We start from the raw sequence: 25,827 nt of genomic DNA, 5'->3' as shown, positions 1-25,827 counted from the left end.
AGGTTAATTGAGAGTTGTAAAAGCTAGTCTTGGACTACCAGCAAGAAAATAAGGTATTAGATGTGAAAGTCTGTCTGTAGATAATTCTTAAAACACCTCTAAGTCTTTTCTTTATGATGGGTTGAAAGATGCATGGTTCTGTGCCTAAATTGTGACCAGTACTGCATTTGCTCACTAAGAAGTCCTTATCAACATGAACAATTTGTTAATCCCCTTTAATTATCTTGTGGTATGAAGTCTGATTCTCTGAACTTCATCAGAAATGTCTGTTTAGTCACTGCCAGTGAATTTAACTTGGCTGGAAGAGTGACTGACAGAAGATTTTATTCTGCCTAGTTGCCTGTAACTTTTCAGGGAAAAGTGTCTGAACATAAGCGTCATTGCTGACCTTGGTTTAAACATTCATTGTCTCCAGTGAAGGACAGTGACTAGCCACAGAGTAAATCAGTGAAAAAATGAGTCTGAAGAACATGGAGCATTCAGTCTAGAAAACAAGCCCAGGCAGTAGAATCTGTCTTCAGTGAATTGTGAATGGTTTTTGAAAACTTGTGTTTTAAATCCATGACTCAAAACTTATATTTGATATCTGCAGGGTCTGATATTTCTGGCCCACATCTTTTACCAGTGAGAGCACTCAATGAAGTCTTCATTGGGGAATCTCTTTCATCCAGGTATGTTTAATTGTTTATTGTTACAGCAAGGCACAATTGACTTAATTTCATTTTATGCCATTGGAGTGGACAATCAGTGATGAGATTTTACTGTCAAATTTCACTTCTGTTCTAAAAATATTTAACACTTATTGTATTATTGCTGATTACAAAGTGTATTTTCAGAGATGTAAGGGCAGTAATGTTAATTTCTGGTTTTCTGCCTTCTTTGTGGTTATTCTTTCATTTTTCCTGACTTTTTTCTTTCCCTTTTACTGATGACTTAAATATCAGTTCTTGAACTGCCTCTTCTCCTGCATATCTTTTTAAATATTTTTTAATAAGCTTTTAGCATGACCAAGCAGAATTAGCTTCTATCATAACTCCCTTTTCTGTCTTTCTGTCATTAGATGTAAAAAAGGTATCAGCCTGCTTTTGGCAGAAGCCTTGTTATTGACAGAATATAGTTATTTCCTTTGTTTAAGAACTGTGTTTGTATCAAACAATGGTACTGCCTTATTCAGGATACTGTCCTTTCTGTCCTGAGGGTCAATGCATTTTTGGTAGCCAAACAGTAAGAAGGACATGGGAAATATGACTGGGGCTGTGGTAAAAGACATGACCCTTAGTTAGGATTTCATTAAACTTTTACATGTATTTTATCTGTTTCACTTCATTGTTTATCTTACTAAAATAACCCAAACAAAAATAACAGGAAAGCCACTTTAGAGGTTAACAGCTTGTGTTTGTACAATGCCTGAGACACTGATTGTTGGTGCAGATAGTATAAATATTCTGTGAGGGCTTTATTTTTTGACTGGACTTCAGTCTGAGACTGGCAGAAGTAATTAATCTCAAAGAGATACAAATCCTGCTTTCTACTAAATCAAACCTAATTATATTAAGATTCTAAAAAGTTTCTTTAATGTGCAGTGATAGAGGAGCACAAAGCTGTTTTCTAATGCTATGCACGTCAAAAGTACATTCTCTTGGTTCCAGTGGATTTGAGAATCACTGAGGAACACAGTCCCTCTAGATACCAACCTCTACAAATGCGTATGGTGTTATTGGGACTTTAGACTTGAAGACTTGATTGTCATAAAGACAAATCTTCTGTTAGTTTCAAATACACAAGTCTGCTATTTATTTAGACAAAATAACTTTAGGAGCTTCTTTTCACATCTTATTCTGCATGTCAGTGATGTAAAAACGAGTAAATTGAAGAAAAAAAACCCAGAAAACCTATTATACCCAGCTTGCAAAAATTACATTAAACTGAATCAAGCAGTGCACCTGTGTTCTTAATTTACTTTCAGTTCTCTAATCTCATCTTTTCAAAATGTGCCCTTAGTTACTGAGAGCTGTGTTTCTAGACTGAAATAATAGCTTAGTAAATTCTGTTTACTAAGAAAAGTGAAACTCAGTCATGCATAAAACAGCAAATGTGGTATTTCTGAGAGGATATCTATTAATCTGAAGCCTGTATCACAGTTTGAATTAGGCCCTATGAATATCAGCAAGTTTAGTTCATAAATATACTCTTGGATATTCTGAAGCTTGTAGACAGAAACTTTGGTCTCTAGGCCTAACCCTAGGAATCTCCTGACAGATGAACTGCAACATGCAGAAGATGATTGTACATCAAGACCTAGTACTTTTGAGTTTTAGGAATAATTTGCGCTGGAATAAAATGTAAGCCTGTTCTTGTGTAAAGCTATTAATGAAGAATCACTGGATTTTCAGTTACTGAAGTGATCAAGAGTTCAGGTTCAATGATGCTATTACTTACTGATGTTGAAATAGTTAGTGTTACTTGACATAATTTAATGAGACACAATCATAGCATAAACACAAATTTTGTGCAACAGTTATGCAAAGAAAGTAATTGTTTATAGTTTTATTTGTAATGCCAGCAAGCCCTGCATATGAACCACAGAAGTTGTTTTGTACATAAATTTAACATGAGAAGTGACTGCAGAAAGTGTGCTTAAAGTTCATGCTACAAATAATTCTAGTCTATTATAAAAACTGCTATAAAATATTGAATCAGAAGTAGCTGTCAAATGGGAAACATTGTACAAAGCCTGTGAAATTGTGATCCAGATTTGAAAGTAGCTCCTCTAAACTGTTATGTGCCTGATAAGGCTATGTGTTCTGTCTTATTCAGGGAGAACTTTAAGTCCTGCAAACCCAGTTTTAAATTCTCGCTTCATAGGGCCTCCTATTATGAAATATCAGTTGATGATGGTCCTTGGGAGAAACAGAAGAGTTCAGGGCTTAATGTGTGTACTGGAACAGGATCAAAAGCATGGTGAGTACATGTTGCTTCTTTGACAGAAAATACAATTTCAGATAAGATTAGATGAACCTATTTGGCCTATGCATTTTCTCCTTGAGAAAATGAGACTGAGGCTCTATTGGGCTATGGGTAGGTCAGTCTAATACGGTCACTGTCAGTATGGCTTAGAGCTGTTCCAGGTGTATGAGATGAGCAAGGCACTCGTTACTTGTGGGTATGGAGGGAAGCCTTAGAAGGATGAGGAGCTGTGGCACTGAGACAGAAGTTTGCTTAGATGTAATTTTGGTGAAAGATGTGGCTTGCCACAGGTCAAGATGAGTGGTTAGGAGTGGTGAGGGAAACAGATTCTCCTGTGACTTGCAGAGAGCATACTGAGGTGATCTATGAATTACTCTTATTGCCTAAAATTAAAATGCTTAGGTGATGTAGCCCAGTAAACTCAAAAAAATCTAAGCTCTAAGAAGAATGGGAAAACATGTATTTAGCAGTGTTAAGTGTTCTCTGGCACATCTACTGTCCATCCTTCTTTCAAGCCTCTTGTTTCTTTCATATTTAATTGACGGGGACAATCTGTTTGCCAAAATATTCCCCTTAAAAAAAGATGGCCATACCTACATAGAACTTGTGCTGGCTTAATCAGAGGGATAAATTATTTAAACTTCAGTTTAAATGTGCTGTGGTATTGCATGTAAGTCTAATAAATTTAGTTTTGAGATGTGAGAGATGTGTTTGTGCTCGTAATTTGGAGTTGTATAATAGGCATTGGATTTATGGGATAGCTAAGATCAACTAAAACAGAGGCTTTTAATGAAATTCAAAAATAAGTATTCATGCTGTAACCATGGTTACTGGGTTTTACGCTTCATTGTAATTCAGAATTTTGTATTGAGGCAGCACAGCTTAGTTCTGGAGGCTGCCAAGGATGAAATTGGCAGACTGCTAGGGAACTTTCCTAGTGTTCAGTACCTTGGGAAAGTACAGTCTTAATTCAATGCTGTTCTTATGCATTTCTTTTGCTTGCACACTCTGGGCTGAGAAAACCCAGAACCAGGGACCAAGTTCCAGGATTACCCCTTTCTGTTGTGGTAATCAGTATGTGTTTCTGGACTTCTCTAAGGTGAGACCAAGCCTCAGTGGAGTGATCCCCCTTAGCCTGTTCTCTAGAGCCTTTCCTGGAATTTCAGACTTCCTGTGACTGAGAGACATTTAAATATCCAGGTGTTTTCTGTAGCTGCCAAAACTTGTTTAAAAGGATATCTTGATAGCATCTGCTCAGGCTTGCAGGTAGGCAGTAAGTAAGAGAGAGAGAGCCTTGGGCACACCCTCAGCAGCTCTGGGGTCAGATAGGGGCATAGTGGATCTGTGCTGCAGTCTGAGGTGTTTTACTGCCATGACAGAAGTGCTGGACTGAGGATTTTGAGCTGTATTGAGACCTGGGCATGTGAAATCTTCACGGTACTGCTGCACAGTGGCTATGGTTAGCGCCTACTCTCTTTGGAGTCTGGGTGGAGGAGGGAGACTTTTTTGGGGGTTTTGCCTTAGTTCAGACTGAGGCTATGTTGACTTGTTCATCCAAATGCGTCAAATGCAGAAGTGTCTGATCTGACTTTATTTTCTGTATACACCAGTTCTTGTGAAATTCCAGACCACACCTTAGGGTATAAATAAAGAAGTAAAATATTTGTAAAGAAGTTTTGGGTTCATAAATGAGAACGAAGAGACTAAATCAACAAGGGTTGGATAGACAGGGTAAGAACACAATCTCTAGGGCTTCAGTTTTTTAATGCAGACTTAATGCAGCAGTTATTGGGGTTTTAAGGCAGGGGGATTATTGACAAGGAGACTACATCCCAAGTTTTTCTTTCCTGAAGACTTCACTTACTGAATTTTGAAGGTTTACAAGGTAGATGCCAAATCAAGAGTTGATTTAAGACTTTTTTTAAAAAAATTAACTATTATCAACTCACACTTAGTATCATTCTTTTTTCTTCTCAAATGTTGAATTTAGTTTTTCATCAGTGTGAAAGGTTTTTTGGTTTTGCTTGTTTTTTTTCCTAAGTTGTACTGCTTAGCAAACAAGACTTCTTCTCTGTTTAGGTCGTATAATATTAACAAGGTTGCACATCAAGCTATTGAAGAGATACTTAAGATCGGTGAGTGGACAATGCAGCATTACTAGCCAAGTTCTATACAGATACATATGTCTAACTGGGGCTCTTTCTCTCTGGTCAACAGCAAAAAAGCATGGAAGTTTGAATATGCCATTGAATATGGAACTGGTACAGAAAGGTTAGTGAAAAAGGCAAGATTTGTTTTAAAGTATCTTTGGCCAGTTCCTTTTGTTTGTAATTCTGTACTACTCGCCTTTCAGTGTTTTAGCATTCTTGCAGTAGTAATCTTTCTTACAGACATTAATTAGGCACAGTTGGCAAACAATGTCTTATTTGAAATGAAAGCACTTATTTAGATTTATATCTAAATTATCTTCTTCACGAAAATTTCAGTTCTCCTTAAATTTGAAACAGTTAATATTTAATCACCAGGAGAGAGCTACTGAGTGTTCATCATGCAGTAGAACTGAAAGGAATCTTCCCTAAAAATAATTTTTTTTTGCATATAAAGACGGTTAAACATCTGTCAAGACTTGATGATCCTTGGAGGAATGTGTGTTTCTGAGAGTAACTCATATTCTCTGGAAAAACTAATGGCTGACTCCTCTGCTTACAGTAACAAATGATTACAATGAGTCACTGCTCTACAGTCCAGAGGAACCAAAGATGTTTTTCAGTGTTCGAGAGCCTATTGTAAACAGAGTTTTTTCAAGTAGCCGTCAGCGTGGCTTCTCGTCAAAGTAAGTGTTGGCTGCAGTAGTGGACTTACTTTGTTCATTGTATCTGTCAAAGTATCAGCAATCCAGGATTTTCCCTTGAAGTCTTTCAACATCCAGTTTGTGCTTTGAATGACTTGAGTATTGTTCTTGTAACAGCAGTATGAAAATGTTTCCTAGTTGTGTTACGGCTTTTTAATGTTTGATTCCTGCACAATCTGACAGAATAAAAGAATCTCACTGTGCCCAGCTTTGGATATGTGCCATTTTCCTTAGTATGAGACACAGTGACAGACTGAAGTGAATTCAGGAAAGGGCCACTGGGAGGATAAGGGGGCTGGAACAAGTGATTTATAAAGGAAAGGCTGAACAGTACTTTCCTTTAACCTGGAGGAGACAAGACCAAGGGGGAATCTGGTTGCTGTCTTCAGCTACCAAAGGATGGTTACAGAGGAGGCTTGAGCTAAACTCTTTTCAGAGCAGAGTATAATACAACAGTCATGATTTTATAGTGTGTAAATTTCTGATTTAAAAAAAAAAAATCAGTGAGAGTAGTCAGGCAGTTGACCAGATTGTCTCTGTAGATTGTCTTATCACTGTTCTTGGAGATACTCAAAACTTGCCTGGGAAAGGCCTTAAGCAACCTAACCCATCTTTAAAGTAAGGCCTTGCTTTGAGCAGAAGGTGGCACTAAATGGATTTACAACCTGAATTATTTGCTAATTCATCATTTTAACTTAGGGCAATTATGCCACTGGGGGTTTAGATTAAATATTAGGAAAATTATCATCATAGAAAGGATTTTAAAGCAGTGGAATGCGCTGCCCGTGGAAGTGGTGGAATCATCATCCCCGAAGGTTTTAAAAGACATTTAGGCATGGCACTTAGGGACATAGTGGTGGGCTTTGCAGTGATTGTTTAATGGTTGAGCTCAATGATCTTACTTGTCTTTTCCAATCTAAATGATTTTATGATATGTGGAGCTTGCCACTATTAAATATAAACACATAGAGCCATTAGTTTCATGATCAGAATAACTGAACATACAAACAATAACATATAAACTGCTGAAAGCAATACAGTATTTCAGTTGTAATTAACTCTCAATTCAACCTTTTATATCAAAACAAATGTCTAAAGGAGCTCTGAGCCAAATTCTTTATTCTGTCTTGTCCAGTTCTAAAAGAGATGCATTAAATTTTCTAAGATTAGATTTAAACTTATTAACTTAAATATGTCAGACTGTAATAATAATGTCTTGACATTGTAATATGCTGCAGTTCTTGAAGTTGTCTAGCAAGCATCCTGACCTTCAGCTTTGTGTTTGTAATTACTTTTCTGCTCTCTGAATGTAACAAAAGATTAATATTGAATTATTTGAACCTCAACATTGCTACTTGAAAATATGTATTTCATATAACATGAAGACCAGATATTAGAATCTTAAATTAATTGTGAAGTTTTCTGTGAAGTTTAAGTAAATGGGATCATCAGTAGCTTTCTTTGAAAATTACAGCTAAACTTTAGCTTTCAACACCAAGTGTTACATTACAAGCTGTGCTCAGACTCTGGGAACATTGACTGAGTCCTTCAGTCCTCTTTGGACTCTTTGCCAAGTCCATACAAAGCACTGATAACTTGGTGGGGTTCTAGTGCTTAATACCATGCTAAGTGGAGGTTAAGTATTTACTGACCCAAGCAAAAGAATGTCCCAGAACCAGTTAAGTACTTGTGTGAAATACTTAAATTTTTAAGCTGTTTTGTGATAATGTCCTTGTTGGTTTTTGCAGAGTCTGTGTCCGTTCCCGTTGTTGGGATGCTTGTATGGTTGTAGATGGAGGAACATCTTTTGAGTTCAATGATGGGGCAATAGCTTCAATATTGATTGACACAGAGGATTCACTGTGCACTGTTCTTCTGGAAGAATGAAGGACCTTGATGACTTTTGCTGAAACATTTATGAATCCATAGAGGGAAACCATGGGGATATCACAATGCTGCATTATATTGGAAGTTGGCCTTTTTGGATGCAAGAGCATTTGGAGGAAGCTTGAAATGCTTTTCATTCCTTTGGGTTGGGGAATCATTAGCCTGATATTTGAGCTTTTTTTGCTTCTAGTGCAAATGTCTGAAATGTTACCTCTAACTTAAATGAAAATTGACATTTTAACCTGTAAGGCAAACATGAAAGCTTTGTAAACAGAGGTAAATGGGTTCAAGTATTAAGTGAGTAGCATTACATATTCAGATGTACAGTTTTTTAGTAACAGTCTGGGACTGATAAAACTAAGTACTTCATACATACACTTTTGTAGAAAAGTTGACTGTCAAATTAGCAATTTGATGCAAGGATATATAGATTTTGGTAAACCATGATGTTGATGTAAAAGAAATGAAAATACAAATCTTTTGTATACTTTTAAAAAATTGTACAACTTTGTAGTTTCATACAACTTGTGGCAATTTTTTTTTGTTCTTCTATTATTTTTTCTACTTTGTAAACTTACATCAAGAGTGTTAAGTCTGGTTTAATACATCTTGAATGAGGTAGCTTTTAGTTTTTCTGTTTGACCTAGATAGGGACTTGAAACCCAAAGGTTTTCTTGAGCCCTTCATCAAGAACATACCAATTGTAGAAATCATGTTTTAATAGGATATATTCCTTCACTGAATGGATTAACTTGCAATCAGATGATCAGAGCAGTAGTGTATGTTAAGTGGTTATCATTAAGACATATATTTCACCTTATTAAGTTGAATGTTTGGAATTTCAGGTTTTGAATTTCTTATATTTAAAGAAGAATGAGATATGCTGAGCAGTAGGAGTTGGAGCACAAGCTAATACCTATGTCTTCCAGTTTTCCCAGCACGTTTTTACCTTCTCCAGAAAATTTAGATTTACAATCCTATGCTGAATGCTAGTGATATGTAAATGACAAGAAATTAATATCACATGTCTCTGCTCATGTTAGGTAATCAAGTTGATAATAGAAAGAAAAAAAAAAGCTCTTATTAAAGGAGAGCAAGTGACCTTTTGAATCTTTTAGAGAAACTGTGAACTGTGACTGCCTTTCAAAATCCATGCTTATAACTGCATAGGTGAGGCAGAATTTGGGAAAACAAATATTCCTACAGCAGGAACTCTTCTTTTGTTTACTATAGATTGGTTTCCGAGAGTGAGTTTTCTAATGACTTTTGAATGAAGAGACTTCTGTAACAGATGTTCTCAGGTCTAATGGAAGTGTTTTCTAGTGTGGCTAATCAATCAGGGTATTTATTGCCACTTGCAAAATGTAAATTGCTCTTTATTGGCGGAGGAAATGGAGAAAGGGTTTTTTCCTTCTAGACTTAGAGTGAATACAACTTAAAACATAATCCAGAGGATATTGATTTGACCAGACCATTCAGTTCTAGGAAAATGTGAAATTAATGGAGATGTCTGAATAAGTTATCACTGTGTACATTTCACCTTCTAAGTGTGCTGCAGAGTTATTTACACTGTCTGGTTGTTGTGACTGTAGACCCAGGGGGGAAAAGCAAAGTAGCCAAATAAGCTTTCAAAAGGTGGTAAGTTCAGGAACTATTGGAATAACTTACTGTCTAAAATAATGTGCAAAGCTTGTCTAAAGCTAAAGACACAAAAGACTAATCTTTCTAAAAGTTGTGTGCACACAGACTATGATGTTTGATTATTTTCAATCCATCTGTAACCAGTTAGGGATTGTTTATTAATGTGCCTCTGTCCATGTACACTAGTTAGTATGCTGTGAGGATTCAAAAAATCCCCAAGCTCACCAATGCCGTTAACACTAATTAATTCCTTCTTAGGACTCTTACCACTTTTAGACTAGATTTAGGTATTGAACATGTGCACAGCAAATCTATGGCAGAAATCCCAACAACTGCCTATTTAGACATTTGTGTTCTGCAAAGGTTTAATGGAGACTGGTTAGTCAGATCAGTAAGTACACCTCTTAAACATGCTTGTCATTCCTTATTATGAACGTCAAGACTTAATGTTTTCAGGCCCTACAGCCCCAAAGTATAATCTAGATTAGACTTTAGTAAATTTTCAAATTCCTAACTTTGCAAAATGGAAGCCTGACCTACTTGTGAGTGGCCTCTACTGGTTTTGTCTGTATTTAATTGAAGTTCTGTTGAAGCATTTACTGGTGAATGCTTAAAATTGACTAGGATGATTCAGAAATCTGTAATTGATAGTAAGCAGCTACTTTTTTTTTTTTTTTAATTAAACAATTGTAGGACCCTTTTTAAGGATCCTTTATGACAAAGGATTGCAGTACAGACAACTTACTTGGTAGACAACAGGACTGAATCTTGGTTTAACACTGATTTAATCTGCATGGACTAGCAGTGATTTTTGCACCCCTTCCACCTGCTGAGTCAAGTCCATGGTATTTTCATTTAATGCTAGTCTACAATGTGTTCTGCTAAACTAGACCTGTTATTCTTCACTTCTTTTTTCCAAGTGGTGTTTATACATTATGTAATAAAAATTAAAAGGTTAATTGATAAATGAAGCTGTCCTGTGCCTGATTTCAACCTTCAAAAGTGTTTTAAAGCATAGTCTAATGAATGCTGAAAGTATTTTTGGTAACACTCTGTCCTTTAAAGCACCACTGCTTGGAGAAATTTTGTATTGACCCATGACACAAAGTTACTGACAAACCAGGGAAAGCACTCTCCTATTCATCAGTCATTCTGTACAATGCAGCAGTTTCTTAGATCTTTATTAAATGCAAAAGAAGTTGCATGGAGTTGACATTGTGCATAAGGAGAAGAATGTACAGCTGTGCTGCAGAGATTTATTTCTTCTTCTTGAAGCAGTTTAAGGTAAAATTCTAAGGCAGCAAACTGAGGCAGTATAACATTCTGTATCCAACTTTCACAAGGTGTGTTGCCCATTAGCTCCTTTGTAAAGGATACAAACCCATTATTAACACCTGTTACTTACACGGTAAAATTTAATAAAAAACAAATCAACTTACATGAAAAAGATAATGCTTTATTTACTATATTCTAGAAAGTCAAGTTAAACATCAAATTCTAGTGCTCATACAATCTTTCCACAGCAAGTAATCTGTCCTGCACTGCCAGGTATTCATTCCTGAATGCTTTTTCTCAAGACTGCAATGGGAAAAGCTGTATATATGCAAAGGCCTACAGTGGTATGTTGTCTATTCTTAAAAACATCCATTAATAAATTCAGCTGCTCACTGCATTCATGGGAAAACAGCAGCATTTTTACATCCTAGAGAGGGTCCAAGTTTTGCCCTAGGAATTATCAGCTAAAACACCTGCTGGAACATTCTCGGCTTATGCATAAGGAAGGACCCTGGTAACAGATGAAAATGAAAGGTTCATTTAAAGTCATTACCTGTCCCTATCCTTTTATTTTTTTTTTCTTTTTGGACAGTTACTCAGCTTCTCCTGTGACTTTAAAAAAAAAAAAATCAACACTAGATGATAGTGGTTAGTGATACAAATACAAGAAGTGAAGTGCTACTACAAACAAACTAATATAAAAAAGAAATTTATGTCTTTTGATAGCACCAAAGCATCTCTCCCTTTTAGCATTCTTACACAGTAGTCCCAGGTTCTGGTTTTTGGTCATATCTAGAACTCCTTGAGCCCTCCTCCTGCAAAACTTACACCAATTTATCAGTTGCAGTTGAAAGATCTCAGAGAAAGTTTTATCTATGATCAGACTCACAGAATCTACATAAAGTTTCTGTAATATGTATTCAGAAAACCTAGGACCACAAAATGAAATCATGGACAACCAGCATCTATTTTTACAGATGCTAATTCTGAACAGGCTTTTCAGACCTGAATTTGGCCAAAAATGAAGGCTACTAAAGACAAACATTTCCTGTGTGGCCTCCTAAATAAAAACTTCACTATAACTCCTTTATGCTGCTTAACTTGCAAAGTATTGAGCTGTTCCTATGTAGTATATCCCCAATTTACTGTTTTCAAGCTTGGTTCATTCATCCTGCAGTATCTTTTCTTCAGTTACATAGATGACAGGATTTAATATAGATGTATTCATTTTGAATGCTGCAAACTCCTTAATAAACCTTACAAACTTATCTGGCACCTCTGCAAGCTGTTCAGAAGCTGCAGACAGTTGCTAGAAGCTAACATTACTTATCAATGTAAGTAACTCATCTGTACTTATCAAATCACTTGACGGTGATTTGTTTCAGAATATTTTTTTTCAAAGATCCCCTGTAAAAAAGAAAGGCTGAAAGAAATATTCCGTAATTGCTCACAAGTCATCAAACTTCCAAAGGCTTTAAGTACAAAAAACTAATTCAAAATATTATGAAACAACATTAGCATGTAAGACCAAGTTAAATAGTAACAGTACTATGATAAAAGGTGCTCCAGGACGTTTTTTTTCTAAGGAGCTTCAACGCACAGTATGTCCATGGCATGAAGTACCTTTTACAAGATCACAAGAAACTAGGATTTCTCAGTGTCAATCTGCATTTGATGCCCCAGATCTCATGGCTCTTCTTATTGCCAACAGTTGGCCTTGCAATGCTGGTAAAGTGTGAACCATTGATCTTCATATCGGGTAGTGCTTCCTCGAGGAGCTGCAGGGAGCTATCAGTCACTATTCCAAATACCTGAAGAGTCTTCAGTGTTCGAATTTCACCAAGCTCTCTAGAAACACAGAGATAGGAAATTAACCATGAAACTGAAAACATTTTTGGGGGTTTTTCAGCGTGCACCCAAGCTACATAACTCTATTTTTACTAAATTTTTAGAATTTTACTTGAGCACATATTTAATAGAAGTATTCAGCATTGATACTTCAGGAAACTGGCTGAGTAAATTACTTTTTTGTTAGTCTCTCTCACAGGCTGAAAACAAACTGATCTTTCCCTTTTCATATCCTTGGACTTAAAAATCTAGAACAAGTGAAGTAAACTGCCCAGATGAAGTTCCAGGATACAAGGATCCTGAAGTTCCAGGCTCAGAGGATACAAGCCCCTGAGTACCATCAATCAATTTCTAGGTTGTAAGAATATTTTGGTGAATAGCCAGACCCAGCTTCTTGATTGCTTTACATTTTCCCAGTCATCATCTGAACTTTGTATCTTACAAGCAAGTACTGGACAAAATCAAAAGGCTGAAGCACGTGCTGCCACAGCAAAGGTTCTTCTTATTTTCAATAGCCTTGTTCCTCTCAAACTCTTCTTGTTGGCAATTTCCTTTGTGTTGACATCTTTCCGAAAGTATTTGGATTGAAATCTTCTACAGTAATAAAAGGCAGAGGGACCTCAAGAAAAAGTCACTCTATGCCAAGTTTGAATCGCAATAACTGTTAGAGATGCACACAAAAGCAAAAATACACAGTTTATTAGTCCAGCCAGTACTGTCAACTCTGCCAAACCTTCCTGCACACTCAGAGGTCTGGTACTGACATCAATACTGGTCACTGGTTTCCATGCCAGCAGTGTACCACTGGTATAATGCCACTAATAGAAGACACGAGGCATGCATGGAGCAGTCAGTTGCATGAGTACCGACTGACATCACTGAAAGATTATCTCAGTTTCAGTTGCAGTCGAGATTCTCAAAGGGTACAGGTTGTAACAGCTGGGTTATGTTACCTTAGTTTTATTCCCGATTCCTCATACCATTAAGGTTTTTTAAACAGTATATGCAATTCTAAACGTAAGGTAAAGCAAATTGAAATTAATGTACCCTTTGCATGAACAGCAAACCAAAGCTAATTAGAGGTTACTTACACTAAAGCAGCAGATGATATCTGGTAACATCGGCTAAGGCACAGGTGTTGTAGGAACACAAGTTGTTTAAAATACTGGAAGCACTCGGGCTTTAACATCATGCTGTCACTGTACAGAGAACATATTAAGTTTTAAGCATACAGCAGCAGTAAATTTTGAAAATTTAGCCAGAGGAATTAACTGAATATCTACTTTTTCTACCACCAAAGTATGTTTTCACTGAATATGGAGGAAACCCATCTCTTGTGTATGTGCTGTGCATGTAAAGGGGCAAGTGAAGCAGAAGTTTCTCTTCACACATATACTCTGCAGCAGAATTTATGCCATGAATAGGCAAGTTCACCAGAGGTTTCAAAATACTGTAACTGACTAGGTCAAAACCAAAATATACCTTTTTTTTTTTTAGAGTTATATGGCCAAGTAACAAATTATTATTAGAGATTACTTAAACCTCTCTCTGATGCTACGCTAATCAACTGTAGGCTTCTAAGTACTTCCTTCCATTCTACCTATCAATTACCATCTCTTGTTAGTTAACAAATCCTGTAGGTACCTGACATTTATGCTGGGGTAATAAGACTTCTTCAGTTACTTATCTGCTCCAGAATAGGTCATGCCAGATAGCAAATCTTTTGTAGGTTTAGCTTGAATAGTATTTTCTGGATGTGCAGTGCTACCTACACAATCTTGCCTCAGTGCTAATCCCCTGAACCACAAGGATCTAAGGACTGGCTGAACACGTCTTCTTACCTGAGATCTAAATGGACAAGCAAAGGACATCTCTCCACCAGTGTTTTCACATCTGAAAAGAGGCCACACAGTCAGTCCCTCTTTCAGGAACAAGATGGATGTGCTTTACACAGCCTGCTCAGGTCCACACATGTTCCTTTATGTTTTCTACTGGAACCCCACAACTGAAGAACAATTTTTAAATTAAAAGATACATGCTTAAAACTTACAGCATACAGTCTGCCTATGAAGATACCTTGCATGGACATTTTTAAATCTCAGCAAAATCGATACATTTAGTTCAGCAAATTATCCCTAGAAGTCAGTTGCATCAACCATCAACTTAGGAAGACAATAATTCAAATTATATTTTTGTGAAGTCTACTGGAGATATAGTAATGGTGAGCTGTTTGAAATACTTACATATAGTGGAAAAGTAATGAAAATTTTCCATGCATCAAATATCCTTTCAGAGCACCAAATCCTTTAGGCATCTCCGTTTTTGCCCATAAAAAGTTCTTATGACAAAAAGTTACGGTTTTCCTGATTTAAACTGTAAATTTTTGACTTTCTTTTCATTGTCTGCAAGTAGCACTGAATCACCACTGGTTCAGATATCACCTAAAAGCCATTGCAAGGTGCTCAACAACATGCAATAGAATTTTGGTATTTCAGAATTCATGTGCAGAAACTAAACAAAACAATACCTTAATTATGATGATTAATATACTATTCAAGTCTTATGCCTGTTAAATTGCACTGAAACAGAGTAAAGTCATGCAGTGAAAGTGTCTTACAAACAGGAGAGGTCAGCACATTGTCTCTAATGGTTCAATTAGAGGGCCCAAGGTTCAAATTCCTGACATGGAGAAGACAATATAGCATGTTTATTTACAAGTTTGGGGCTGAGGTAAGAAGATTTGCCTATTTCCCCATAAAGGCAATGCACGAAGGGGTCTGTGTGATATCTAAACAGAAATGAGAGGTCACCCCCTGCATGTCATCCAATGCCCTACTGTCATATTCACTCATTGCAAAAATTAAATTCTCTTTACCACAAAAGGACTTTCATCCTTTAGCTATGCTCTTCTTCATTTTGATGTATCCTCCCCCAAATCTCGACTTACCTGCATTTTCTGTAACCCTCCAATTTAATAAAACTTTTCTTCCTAGAACTAATATTAAGTAAATGGTTAAATGTTGATGGCTAAGATCGCCTTCCAAATTAACTTGTATCTGGATGTCAGTCTGAAACTCAAGGATTTACTATGATTGTTCTCTTTTAGAAGACGTTTTCAGCAGACACAACAGCAAAAGCCTTACAAAAGCCTCCAGATACTGTTCTAGAGATAATTAATAGCACACAAAATCACTGCTTCCAGGACTTACTTCACAAGTAAAGGCTGTTCCTTTCAGCTGAAGAAGAAATAAATTTTCACTTGACTGTTTTTAAATGCAGAAGAAAAATCATCTCACCCTTCATGCCTGAGCTAAAGTATGAGTAAGAGACTCTGACAGCAAGAACTTCAACACAGAGCACAAAAGTTACTGTTAGTACATGACTCTACTATACAAAGACTGAAAGCCAAGCAGAAGAAAATGTAAAGTCTACTGCTTCATCCCATAGTGGGATAAACATTTGTCATGCTGCTGTTTACCTGCTATTTGTAGATTCTCTCTGTAGCCACTTAAATTTAACTGGGTGATCTTAGAAGTAATGTGATTGACTGCTGCTTTGACATGAATGGCTGTGAATTCACACCAGGACAAGTTCAGCTCCTCCAGCCTACATACAAACAGAATTGTTAACAAGAATGGCTGAAACACAGTTAAAGTTTGGTATTTTTCATTACAGTTGATACTTTTAAAGCAAATACTTGTAACATGCCTACTCCCAACTTACTGTATTCATACCTAGAACTTCCAGTAATTAAGCACTAATGAATTTAGCAGGTTATCCAGCCAAATTTATCTTTGGAGATTTTCAAGATCCAACCGGAGAACATCCTCATCCACATGCACAGTGCTAATTTTAGACCCTGGTCTAGGATAGGGGTTCAAGTGACTTCCTAAACTACTTTCAGCTGGAACTGCCACAAGGAGACACTGTCTTTTCATTGGGTTTGTGATCTGAATCTGTTACAACTGAACAGATGGCCATATTGAGAGGAAAAACCACCATCCATTATTAGCACTGGTCAGATGACCAATTAATCCTAATTAGCATAAAATAATTAATAGCTTTATATAAACACTGTGAGTTCAACTCTCTTTACGTGCTTGACTACTTATAGCCTGTCACCATGGGGCTGGGACAAAGTATTGTTCTGTGTGCAGGTGTTGTAGCTGTAACCAAGGGACAGAGTGAATGTACAATTAGAGCATTTAGCTGGCACTCTCTACATAAAATGAAAAAACAGTTAAATTGCCACTAGCATTCCTAGGATCAGATTTGCCATCTGGTATTCACTGTGCACTGCACAGACTGCCATCCTCTAAAGAGCTTATGATCTGAGTAATCAGACCAAGCAACAGAAAGATTAAGGCTTTAACTTGCAATTTGATTAAAAAACATGCTTTTGCAGAAGGAATGATTACACAAGTTGTCCTGCAGGTCACAGGAAGTCAGCAGAAAGATTGGGATATACATCCTGAGTTCACTGGGGCCAAGTTCAGTGACGTTCTGCCAGCAAATGGTTTAATCACTGGAGCTGTCCATCTGAACACAGCCCTTCATAAACTAGAAGGTTACTGAAGGATTAGTCTACCATGGAAAGGCACAGTGTTCTCTGCTACTCATGCTGCATTCTGATTCCAAAGGGAGCTCTGGAATTCCACTTTGCAGTTCCAAAACACACTCTTTGTCTTTGTGAGAATCACATACTATTTTCATAAAGAAAATGAAATTTACATGATATCAAAGGAATATAAATGGGGTTTACCCACCCAAGAAGATGATTCAGAAAACCCATGAAAAACTACTACAGTACATCTTTGCTATTAAAGAAGCAAATAGCTTGATGGAAATAAATTACCCAACTATCCAGTTAATAATCAAGTGCTAGGCATTTAGAACCAAAATCAGGCACATTAAAAAAATACTAGATACAAGAATAACTGGGATGCCCAAAGAAAAAAATATTTGTTTCAGGAATAGCAAAACCTGGTTTTGTCTTACATAGAACAGCTGCTCAACATCAGCTCCAAGGCTTCTGCCGAAAACCCTGAGCACCCACAAAGATTTAGTCGTATCAAATTGGGATTTCTAGCAATGCTTCTGTAGAGAGAAGAAAGAGAAAGCTGATAAAATTTAAATGTTGGAACATTGCTTGCTTTGCTAGGATGTGACTGTTTTTAAGATCTAACTTCCTGGACAGGGAATTTTTTATTAAACATAAAGTACTGCATCTTTAATCAGCTGACTTACCTAGTCACTAAGGCTCTCAACTATGTACTTGCAGCATCAAGGCACAAAATTAAAAAGGAGACTTGTCTATTTACTTAACACTGCTGACAAGTCTGCATATTTATCAACAACTAAGTTTACAAGGAAATTATTTCTTTTCACCTTTTCCTGCAATATGACAATAAACATACAACACAGCTTATCAAGAGATGGTTACAGCTCTACAAAAGACAAAACAATGATCCTGTTTCTCATGTCACCCCTCTGCAAAATGGAGGTTATTCCAACACAAAATCCGTGTCCAAATAGCATCTCCTGAATGCATTTGTTTGCAAGACTAGAGCATGCATGCAGTTAGCAAAACCTGGAACACTGTAACATGCCTACTCCCAACTTACTGTATTCATACCTAGAAATTCCAGTAATTAAGCACTAATGAATTTAGCAGGTTATCCAGCCAAATTTATCTTTGGAGATTTTCAAGATCCAACCGGAGAACATCCTCATCCACATGCACAGTGCTAATTTTAGACCCTGGTCTAGGAAAGGGGTTCAAGTGACTTCCTAAACTACTTTCAACTGGAACTGCCACAAGGAGACACTGTCTTTATGTGCATAGCACATTTGTTCAGAAGGCAATAGGATTCCATCATTACTGCCTGATTAGTACCCAATTTACTGACAGTTTTAACTGTTACCACTGATTGTATAAAAAGCCAAACTATATTGGTCTATTTTTCCTCCAGTTCCCCCTCTATGGAGTGAGGAAGGAATCAGAAAGCCAGGGTCTTTGTCATCTGACCTTTGGTCCATGGCACCTCCACAACCCCCTGGTGTGACGAACAGAAGGTTGACTACACACCCATTAATGTCTTTGCAGCTGAACCAAAAAAACATTTCACCTTCTTGACACAATCTGTAATCTTCCAGGGCTTCATAAAAAGTGAGCAACAGTGCATAAGCACAATGGGCACCTGGTGGGAGAGGTACTGAGAGCCCTTGGAATAGAAAAGAGCCTGCACACCAAATATGAAGTTCTCTTGGGAGCAAAAAAATGCGAAAATTAAAGTAGCTCTGCTATGAAGTTTAACTTAGGGATATATAAACCATAGAGAGGTGAGCAGTTTCTCCAACCTCCTACTACTCTGGGGAATTGAGAGGAAAAAAAGCCAAACTAAATAGCCACCTAAAACTGGCCATTTCAAATACACCCACAATGAACAACATTCCACTGCATTCTTTCATTAGCCTGCACAAAATGATGGCACCAAACAGAAGGTTTCACTGAGTATTCCCAATCAGGTCACTTACTTGATGATGTTGTCAGAAAGCACTAGACCCTCCAAGCTAAGGTTCTGCAGCTTTTCACATAGACAAAGAATACTGTGGAGATCTGCAGCAGACACTGTGCAGTTTGACAAATCCAGGTGCTGAATTTTAAGAAGACTAACAAAAAAAAAGAAGAAAGCTTACTAAAATTGCATTAAAACCCGCTCCATAAATTCCCCACATCACAAACATATCCCATACACTAAAAGCATACACAACTTACAGAAAATATTTCTACGTAATACCTCGCAACATCTTAAAGTCTATCCTACTGGAGTTAAATGATTTGAGTGTACCATGTAAAAATGCTGGAGATTATGAGAATTCAGGGCTCTACAAGATATTAACTGAAAGGGTATTATGATGCTTGATATTCAAAAAAAAAATCACATCACCTTGATTCTAAGTAACTGACAGGTGGATGCATACCCTCCTGTTTCAACACATGCCTAATCACTGATCAACTCTTCCACATTCCAGACACAGCACAAACACTGCTGATGGTTGCTAATACCTTAAAACCAAAACTACACAGACTAAGTACTTGATACAGTTTCAGGATCCAGAACATGCAGGAAAAGCCTTACTTGCTTGTTTTAAACAACGGATTCCCAATGCAAGATCTCGGGCAGCGGAACGCAGTAACACCTGCAGGCAACAGGTGACCAAGCAGTCCTGGCAGCAGATTCCCACCAGTCAAATCAAGAGTCTGCCAGAGAGATTCATCAAATCTGGGGCATAGAATTTTACTCATTAGTGAATTCAAATGGGTAACAGGTCAAAGCTATGAGTACAACCACAGAAAGTTTTTGGTGTCAAAAACAGAGAAGGGAAAGCTATTTAATAGACTACAATAATGTTAAAACATGTGAGGCATCTTTTGGATATACATACCCACATATGGCCTAAATTGAATTATATATGTATAAATAAGATGAAAACCAGACCATTTAATGGTATATGAAAACAAAGATTTTCCTCAGTGCTAAACGAAGAGAAATAATACTTACGAAAGTCGATGCCATCTCTTGCAAATAGTAGAAACTTTCAGTAAATCCTTTAGGGGCAAACAGGCAAAGATTGCCAGAAGCAATTCATCTGGAAGTGCATCCAAAGAAATACCTGTAGGGAAAGAGCAAAACACATTCTAGTTAAAGCTAGTTCATTTTCACCTTCTGGTCAGATGCCTTGCTTGGTTTGGTTGTTAAAAGCCCCTCTACGGTTTCTCTGTAGGCCATACATCAGCCTACATCAGACATCAGCCCCACTATTCATCTCCCTTGCAGCTTATCATTGTAGGATGACATTTTTACCATCTTTGCCTAGGCATGACTGGTAAATGGAAAGGTTCCTGTAATATTCACTTTGTATACGTAGTAAAGCCATGGACACTACTCACATAACTCACTTTGGGAACAAGAGCATCTTAGTTACTGCCTCTGTAATCTAATGCTTGTATGATTTTCTGGGGTTTTTTTCCCCTCTGTGAATGATCATTCTTCCTATGCATGCAAGGGTCCCAGAAGGGAGCTGAAGGTAAGTTATGCTTCTGCATGATACACAGACAAAATCAGGTACTACACACTGCTTCCTAAAACATACATGCTATCACCACTCCAAGAATTATGTAAAACAATGTGGTTCAAACCACAGGGCTTCTCTCTGGGCTCCAGAATGTGTCATGATTCATATGGGAGATTTGAGAATGGTGGAGCTCAGTAACAGCTGCCTTTAACCCAGCAGTGCGTCTTATATAAAAAGAGGATTGTCTGAAGGCATTTCCACCTTCTGTATGACAGCATAATGCCTGGAGAGAGCTGCTTATTTATTTTGCATCCCATACTCATCCAGAGTACAACCGCACTTAGACACCAAGGAAAGAAACCTAGTATTCTCTAACACCCCTTTCAAGAGTCCAAGAGCCCTGCTCTTTCCCTTTCCAGCACAGCAGGCTGCCACCCTTTGATGTGATTTCCCTCATATGGTTCTATGCCTCTGGCATGGTCCCTCATATTGCTTGTTTCCATCAGGAGCTGGCACACAGCCCTGCTGGCACACCTCAGCCTGCACTCTTTTTACCCTTCTCCTCTTGCCTTCAAACAGGTATTTTTTGGATTGACTTTGGTTTTAGACTGATTGATTTTAGCTTGCTTTTTCTCTGTGCTCTTTAAGCACCTGGTAACTAGAATGAATGTTGCCAACAAACTTTGTCACACTTCTGCTTTTATATTAAGCCTATTTTTGCTACTGATTTTCGAGCGACCTTAAAACACTGCTTCACAAACACAGCCCTGCTGGGCTGAAGTGCCACCTATGTCCCATACAGAAGAGCAAACAGGCACAGGGACATGCAACACCATCCCCCAGCACAAACACAAAGGTGCTCATGGGGTTAGGCAGCAGAGAACCCTGTTTTTCATGGGCCACAATTCTGGAGCCAGACACACCACCCCTATTTAAAGGCACACATAAAAGAGGATTTATCACCCCAAGCCTGAAAGCCGCTATATCTGAAAGTGACATTCTGCTGGATAAGAGCAAAAGAACTAAACAATAAAGCAGGGCAGACTTGTGATGCTCACTCTCTATCTCTACCAAAGGGTGAGCAAAACCTGGACTAGGGTGACAGTACCTGACTCTGCCTGTCGGAGCAGCCATGGCTGGCGCACGATAACAAAGTCCTTAAAGTCCTTTTCGTTGTCCTTCACCTTCTGCCTTTTTGGAGGAAGACAGGGTGATGACACCAGCAGGTCCTGTGGTGTGTTTTCATTGCCCAGCTTGTCTTTCTTAAGGGCCGACACTCCCATACCCGAGAGAAGCTCCGAGGTCTTGCTGGGGTCCCATTCCAAAGTGGTGGAAACATTAGTGCTAGAGGATGGGATCTCCTGGAGGTGCTTTCTGCAGACACAGCAAAACCCAGAGGCTCTGAGAGTACTGCCAGATTGACACTAAACACAGGAGGGGGATTCTTGAAGCATTTCAGTCACACGTACTCCACATCCATATGCAGGGCAATTAAGTGTGGGATATCTGCGGGCGCTGGAAGCACGAGCGGAGGCCACAGCGCAGGCGTGCGCTCGATCTGGCAGACTGAGGAAGAGCGCGCCTGGGACTGAGCGCGCCTCGCTCCCGGATGGGGCGGGCGAGGCACCGGGGAGCGGAGCCAATGGAGCGGCGGGACGCGGCAGCCTCCCGGCGCCACCAAACCCTCCCGCAGCCGCGACGGCAGCGCGGGCACCGGGACGGGATGCCCGAGCAGGTGGGGGAAGCGCTCCCCGCGGCTGCCGGGATCCCGAGGGCAGGACCCCCCGCTGGCCGGGGACAGCCCGCGGGGCCGCACGCGTACGAGCGATCCCGGCACGGCTCCCATGCCCAGGAGCTCCTTCGCGCTCCCCGGGTCCCGCACCCGCTCCCGGCGCTCCCACGCACGGCCCCCCCAGGCACCCCCGCGCAGCCAGGCCTCCCGAGGGGTCCGTGAGGGCTCCCACGCAGCCCGGCAGCGGAACTCGCACGCGCGCGTCCCGCCGCCCCCGTACCTGTACATGGCGCTCGGAGGTCCGCGCCTGCCGCGCGCCCCGCGCCTTTCAGCACCGCGCTATCCCGGCGCCGGCCGGAAGCCGCGGCGGGGGCAGGAGCGCAGAGGCTGCCGGGAGCTGTAGTTCGCAGCCCTGTGCCCGCCCGGAGGCGGGGCCGTGCCGGGCCGGCGGCAGCGGGCGGCGAATGGCGGCGGCTCCGACGCGGAAGAAGCCGGGAGCGGCCGCCGCTCCGTGTGCCGCGCTCTGAGCCGGGTGCCGGCCGGGATGGTGGGCGGTGGAGCCCCGCGGGGGACGCGACGCTGAGCGGCTGCTCGGCCGTGGTGAGACGCAGCGGGCGGGATGCGGGGCCGGGCGGAGCGGGGCCGCAGTGCCGAGTCACGGCCGGGAGCGGGGACAGGAGCCGGGTTGGGGAGCGGCAGTCCCCGGGCACGTCCCCGGCGACAAAGACGCGGAGGGAAGGATGGTCGCGGGGCACGGCTGGGCGAGGGCGGTCGGTGCGTTGGTTTCCAGGCTCGCATGCCGGGTGTTGCCCCCCGGGCACGTACGGCGGGGCTGTGCTGGTTCCGTGTCCCTGGAGCTCGGTGCTGTGCCGCACAGGCCTGTGCGCACACCGCCGGGCGGGGACGCCGGGGAGCGCTGGCGCATTCCAGCGAGAGAGGTTTTCTCTGGGAACACCTGGTCCTGAGCCTCACCATGCCTTGAAGAGACCCCGCAGTCTTTTCACACCGCGGGACTTTCAGCAATACAGCTCTTCCTGCGTTTTTTACGCTAAACTCCTTGTTTTGAAATTGTTGGGGATGGAGAACTAATTCTGAACACACCTACAGCCTTGCTCTTAGTCAACCACTTGATTGCAGATGCTGTCCTTTGTTTGCTGCATAGCGATGGAGAGACGTGCCTATAAAATTGAGGGTGGTAATGGAGCCCGTAGCAAAGAGCACACAGCTTTCAGTCACATACAGAGAGAGAATGATGTGACTCAAATTAAGATCCAAACAATCTTTCAAAAAGTATTTTTTCACCGTTTCCGGTTTTATCTTAAGTCACGGAACAGTTGTTCAAAGATTGTTTAAGCAGATAATCAGATGAAAAAGAGGTGGACTTTTGGGTAAAAAAAAAAAAAGCTGAGTTTATTTCACCTTTTTTTGCAGCCCCTTTTTCCTTTGTGAGTCATGTAAATCTTTTATTAATGTATGGGAAATCGAAAGAGGGTTTTACAAAAAACCCGAGTGTTTTTTAGAATCTGGAAATTAAGAAATAGTCTGCCTGAAAGCAGTGTTGGGGCAGTAGTCATTTGACTGCCTTACTGACACCTGCTTTGTGTGAGCGCAGTCTCCCATCAGGCTAGGAGACTGGCAGAATCCTTAACAGATATGCTTTACTCTTTCTAGCCTTTCTTTAAGAATATAATACTGGAGTGGATTTGTTAAATTTGGTGCTATATTAAAGCTCAAAAGTGTGGGGGTTTTCATTCTCTGCTGTTTCATTTAGTAGGTTGAGTTTTCTGTACCAGGCAGAGTTCATTTGTAATGTAGATGTCGTGAATGCAGTTGCTCTTAGGTTGGCAGGGTAATTTAATACTGTTGATAGTAGGGAGTCTCTCATATTTAGGGTGTATTAAGCCTGAACTGAGTCCTTTATGGTGCATTCAGTGTTAGTAGTTGGGTAGAATGAAAAACTGCTGATTTTGTCCGTCTAAAAAGAAGCAGGAAAATCCTAAGCTAACACAGGAGCATGTCCTTATGTTTTATTGCTTAAGTTACACTTCCTGTGCCAGTGTTTCAGCTTTTAATTTTATTTGTATTAATTTGTAGTTGCCTGCTTTTTCAGAAACTGAGTATGCTGATAAGTACTTCTCAATTCATGGTGAGGGCTCTTGTTACTTTGTCATTGTCATTGCTTTAATAGAAGCATCCTCTAAGCCATTGAAGGTTCCACAGTACAAGAGAGCTCTTCTGAAGTGGTTGTTTCAGTACAACATTGTTTTAGCAATTTTGGAATTCCAGCAAGCAGATACTACGTAGCTGTATGCCAATAGTGAGATGGCTGTCTAAATAAAGTGATGAAACAGGATGATAGGTAAGAGGCTTAGCTTTCTTTGAGCTAGCAACCAGGTTCAGTGGCAAATGCTGCTTTCCACAGGAAGGCATGGCTTTATAGCCTGCAGTAATGTATTTTAAGGCCTGATCTAGTAGCACAGGTCCTAGACGTATCTGCATCTGCACTGTTGGATTGCATTCAGTTCACCAGAAGAGCTCTTCTCAAGTATTGCATTTCTCACTTTGTGGATTTTCTTCCATTTAATCGTTCTGTGTGGAGAGCTGGTTTTAAATTGTTTCTATCTAAAAATTTTAAACTGTTACTTTGAAAATGTATATATATTAATTCAAAACAACTCTGTTATTGGTCTTGGTCTTTTGAAAAAATAGCCTTTCTTTTTTGTGTTTTGAGATTAAAATGGGAACCAGAGAAGAACATAAAGATGTAGTTTACTGACAACTGCAAAGTCACTTTTGTCTTTGAAAGTGAGTTAAGTTGCAGTAGGAATCAATTCCCTCTTTACTTTAGAACATTCAGTACGTTTTTATAACACTTCTGGAAGTACCCTCATGATAGTAGCTGAGCGCCGCATCTTGCACAAAAACATTTTACCTTTTGTTTTGGTAGAAGCTTTTTAGGTGTGACTGTAATAAAACTTTGTGACTAATGAAGTGTATGCTGTATAATTTTTTTTGTTTACGTAGCAAAAGGTGTGGTGCTAATGGGCACGAAAAACTGCATGCCAGATGGCAGTGTCTTAATGAAGCTGATACTTTTAGAAGCTGTAATTGTTTTGTTATTTTTGCTTCTGCGAAATTAGCTGTTATACTGTAAATTGAAAAGACTTCTATGTGGAAGCAATAATGGTGCAAAAGAACAGTCAAGGACTTGCTTTGAATAAGTGATTGAGAAATGGGTGAGATATCCTGAGTTTTTAATGTACAAATTATCTAACTAAAGTAGAGTACAGACAGATAGTAAGGAGGGGATTTGTCTTAATGAAGTGTTGATAGTTTTATAAACATGTTTGACAAAAGGCAGGAAAGTAAAAGTGTGTGAATCTTTGACTAGAAACAGGAAGATAACTCGCTGGGGAGAAAAAAGTCACAGAATAATTGTTCCTCTGTGTCCATCAAGGTAGTAATGACTTAACAAACTTCTGAGGTTTTTTAGTGTACATAAGAGAGTTTTCACTGTGTAGTGCCCTCAAGCATTGTAGATCTGCTT

The 25,827-nt window shown here is 39.6% G+C and overlaps 3 protein-coding genes across 8 annotated transcripts in view; 2 read left to right on the top strand and 1 right to left on the bottom strand.

Annotated features, from left to right (window-relative positions):
* Positions 1-10,313, top strand: part of NADK2 (NAD kinase 2, mitochondrial) — a 32,464-nt gene extending 22,151 nt beyond the window's left edge. For 2 of the 4 annotated variants that reach the window (XM_021551832.4, XM_085567901.1), the window contains exons 7-12: positions 593-671; positions 2,818-2,961; positions 5,047-5,102; positions 5,185-5,238; positions 5,677-5,800; positions 7,567-10,313. In XM_021551832.4, the coding sequence (XP_021407507.1) occupies positions 593-671; positions 2,818-2,961; positions 5,047-5,102; positions 5,185-5,238; positions 5,677-5,800; positions 7,567-7,705 (596 nt within the window). In that variant the 3' untranslated portion in view covers positions 7,706-10,313. The remainder of the gene's footprint in view (positions 1-592; positions 672-2,817; positions 2,962-5,046; positions 5,103-5,184; positions 5,239-5,676; positions 5,801-7,566) is intronic. The other 2 variants (XM_021551841.4, XM_085567900.1) reach the window with 2 other exon arrangements.
* Positions 10,314-10,510: 197 nt separating this feature from the next.
* SKP2 (S-phase kinase associated protein 2) lies at positions 10,511-22,616 on the bottom strand. Its single transcript, XM_021551852.3, has 10 exons — positions 22,561-22,616; positions 21,657-21,922; positions 20,035-20,146; positions 19,612-19,755; positions 19,007-19,141; positions 17,468-17,566; positions 15,948-16,075; positions 14,311-14,362; positions 13,561-13,668; positions 10,511-12,469 (listed from the first exon to the last, which is right to left on the bottom strand). The coding sequence occupies exons 1-10, from the start codon at positions 22,566-22,568 to the stop codon at positions 12,256-12,258; spliced, it is 1,266 nt and encodes a 421-aa protein (XP_021407527.2). The 5' UTR covers positions 22,569-22,616; the 3' UTR covers positions 10,511-12,255.
* The window catches only part of LMBRD2 (LMBR1 domain containing 2), a 28,652-nt gene continuing 24,941 nt past the window's right edge, over positions 22,117-25,827 (top strand). For 2 of the 3 annotated variants that reach the window (XM_021551820.3, XM_021551799.3), the window contains exon 1: positions 22,727-22,880. The gene's annotated coding sequence lies outside the window, so the exon portion shown is untranslated. Of the gene's footprint in view, positions 22,284-22,726; positions 22,881-25,827 lie in introns of those variants that run through there. The other variant, XM_021551808.4, reaches the window with a different exon arrangement.

The sequence above is a fragment of the Lonchura striata genome, chromosome Z, assembly GCF_050655825.1.
Source record: "Lonchura striata isolate lonStrDom1 chromosome Z, ASM5065582v1, whole genome shotgun sequence".
Taxonomy (NCBI): domain Eukaryota; kingdom Metazoa; phylum Chordata; class Aves; order Passeriformes; family Estrildidae; genus Lonchura; species Lonchura striata.
Note: the sequence above shows the minus strand (reverse complement) of the source record. Positions and strands in the feature narration are given on the sequence as shown.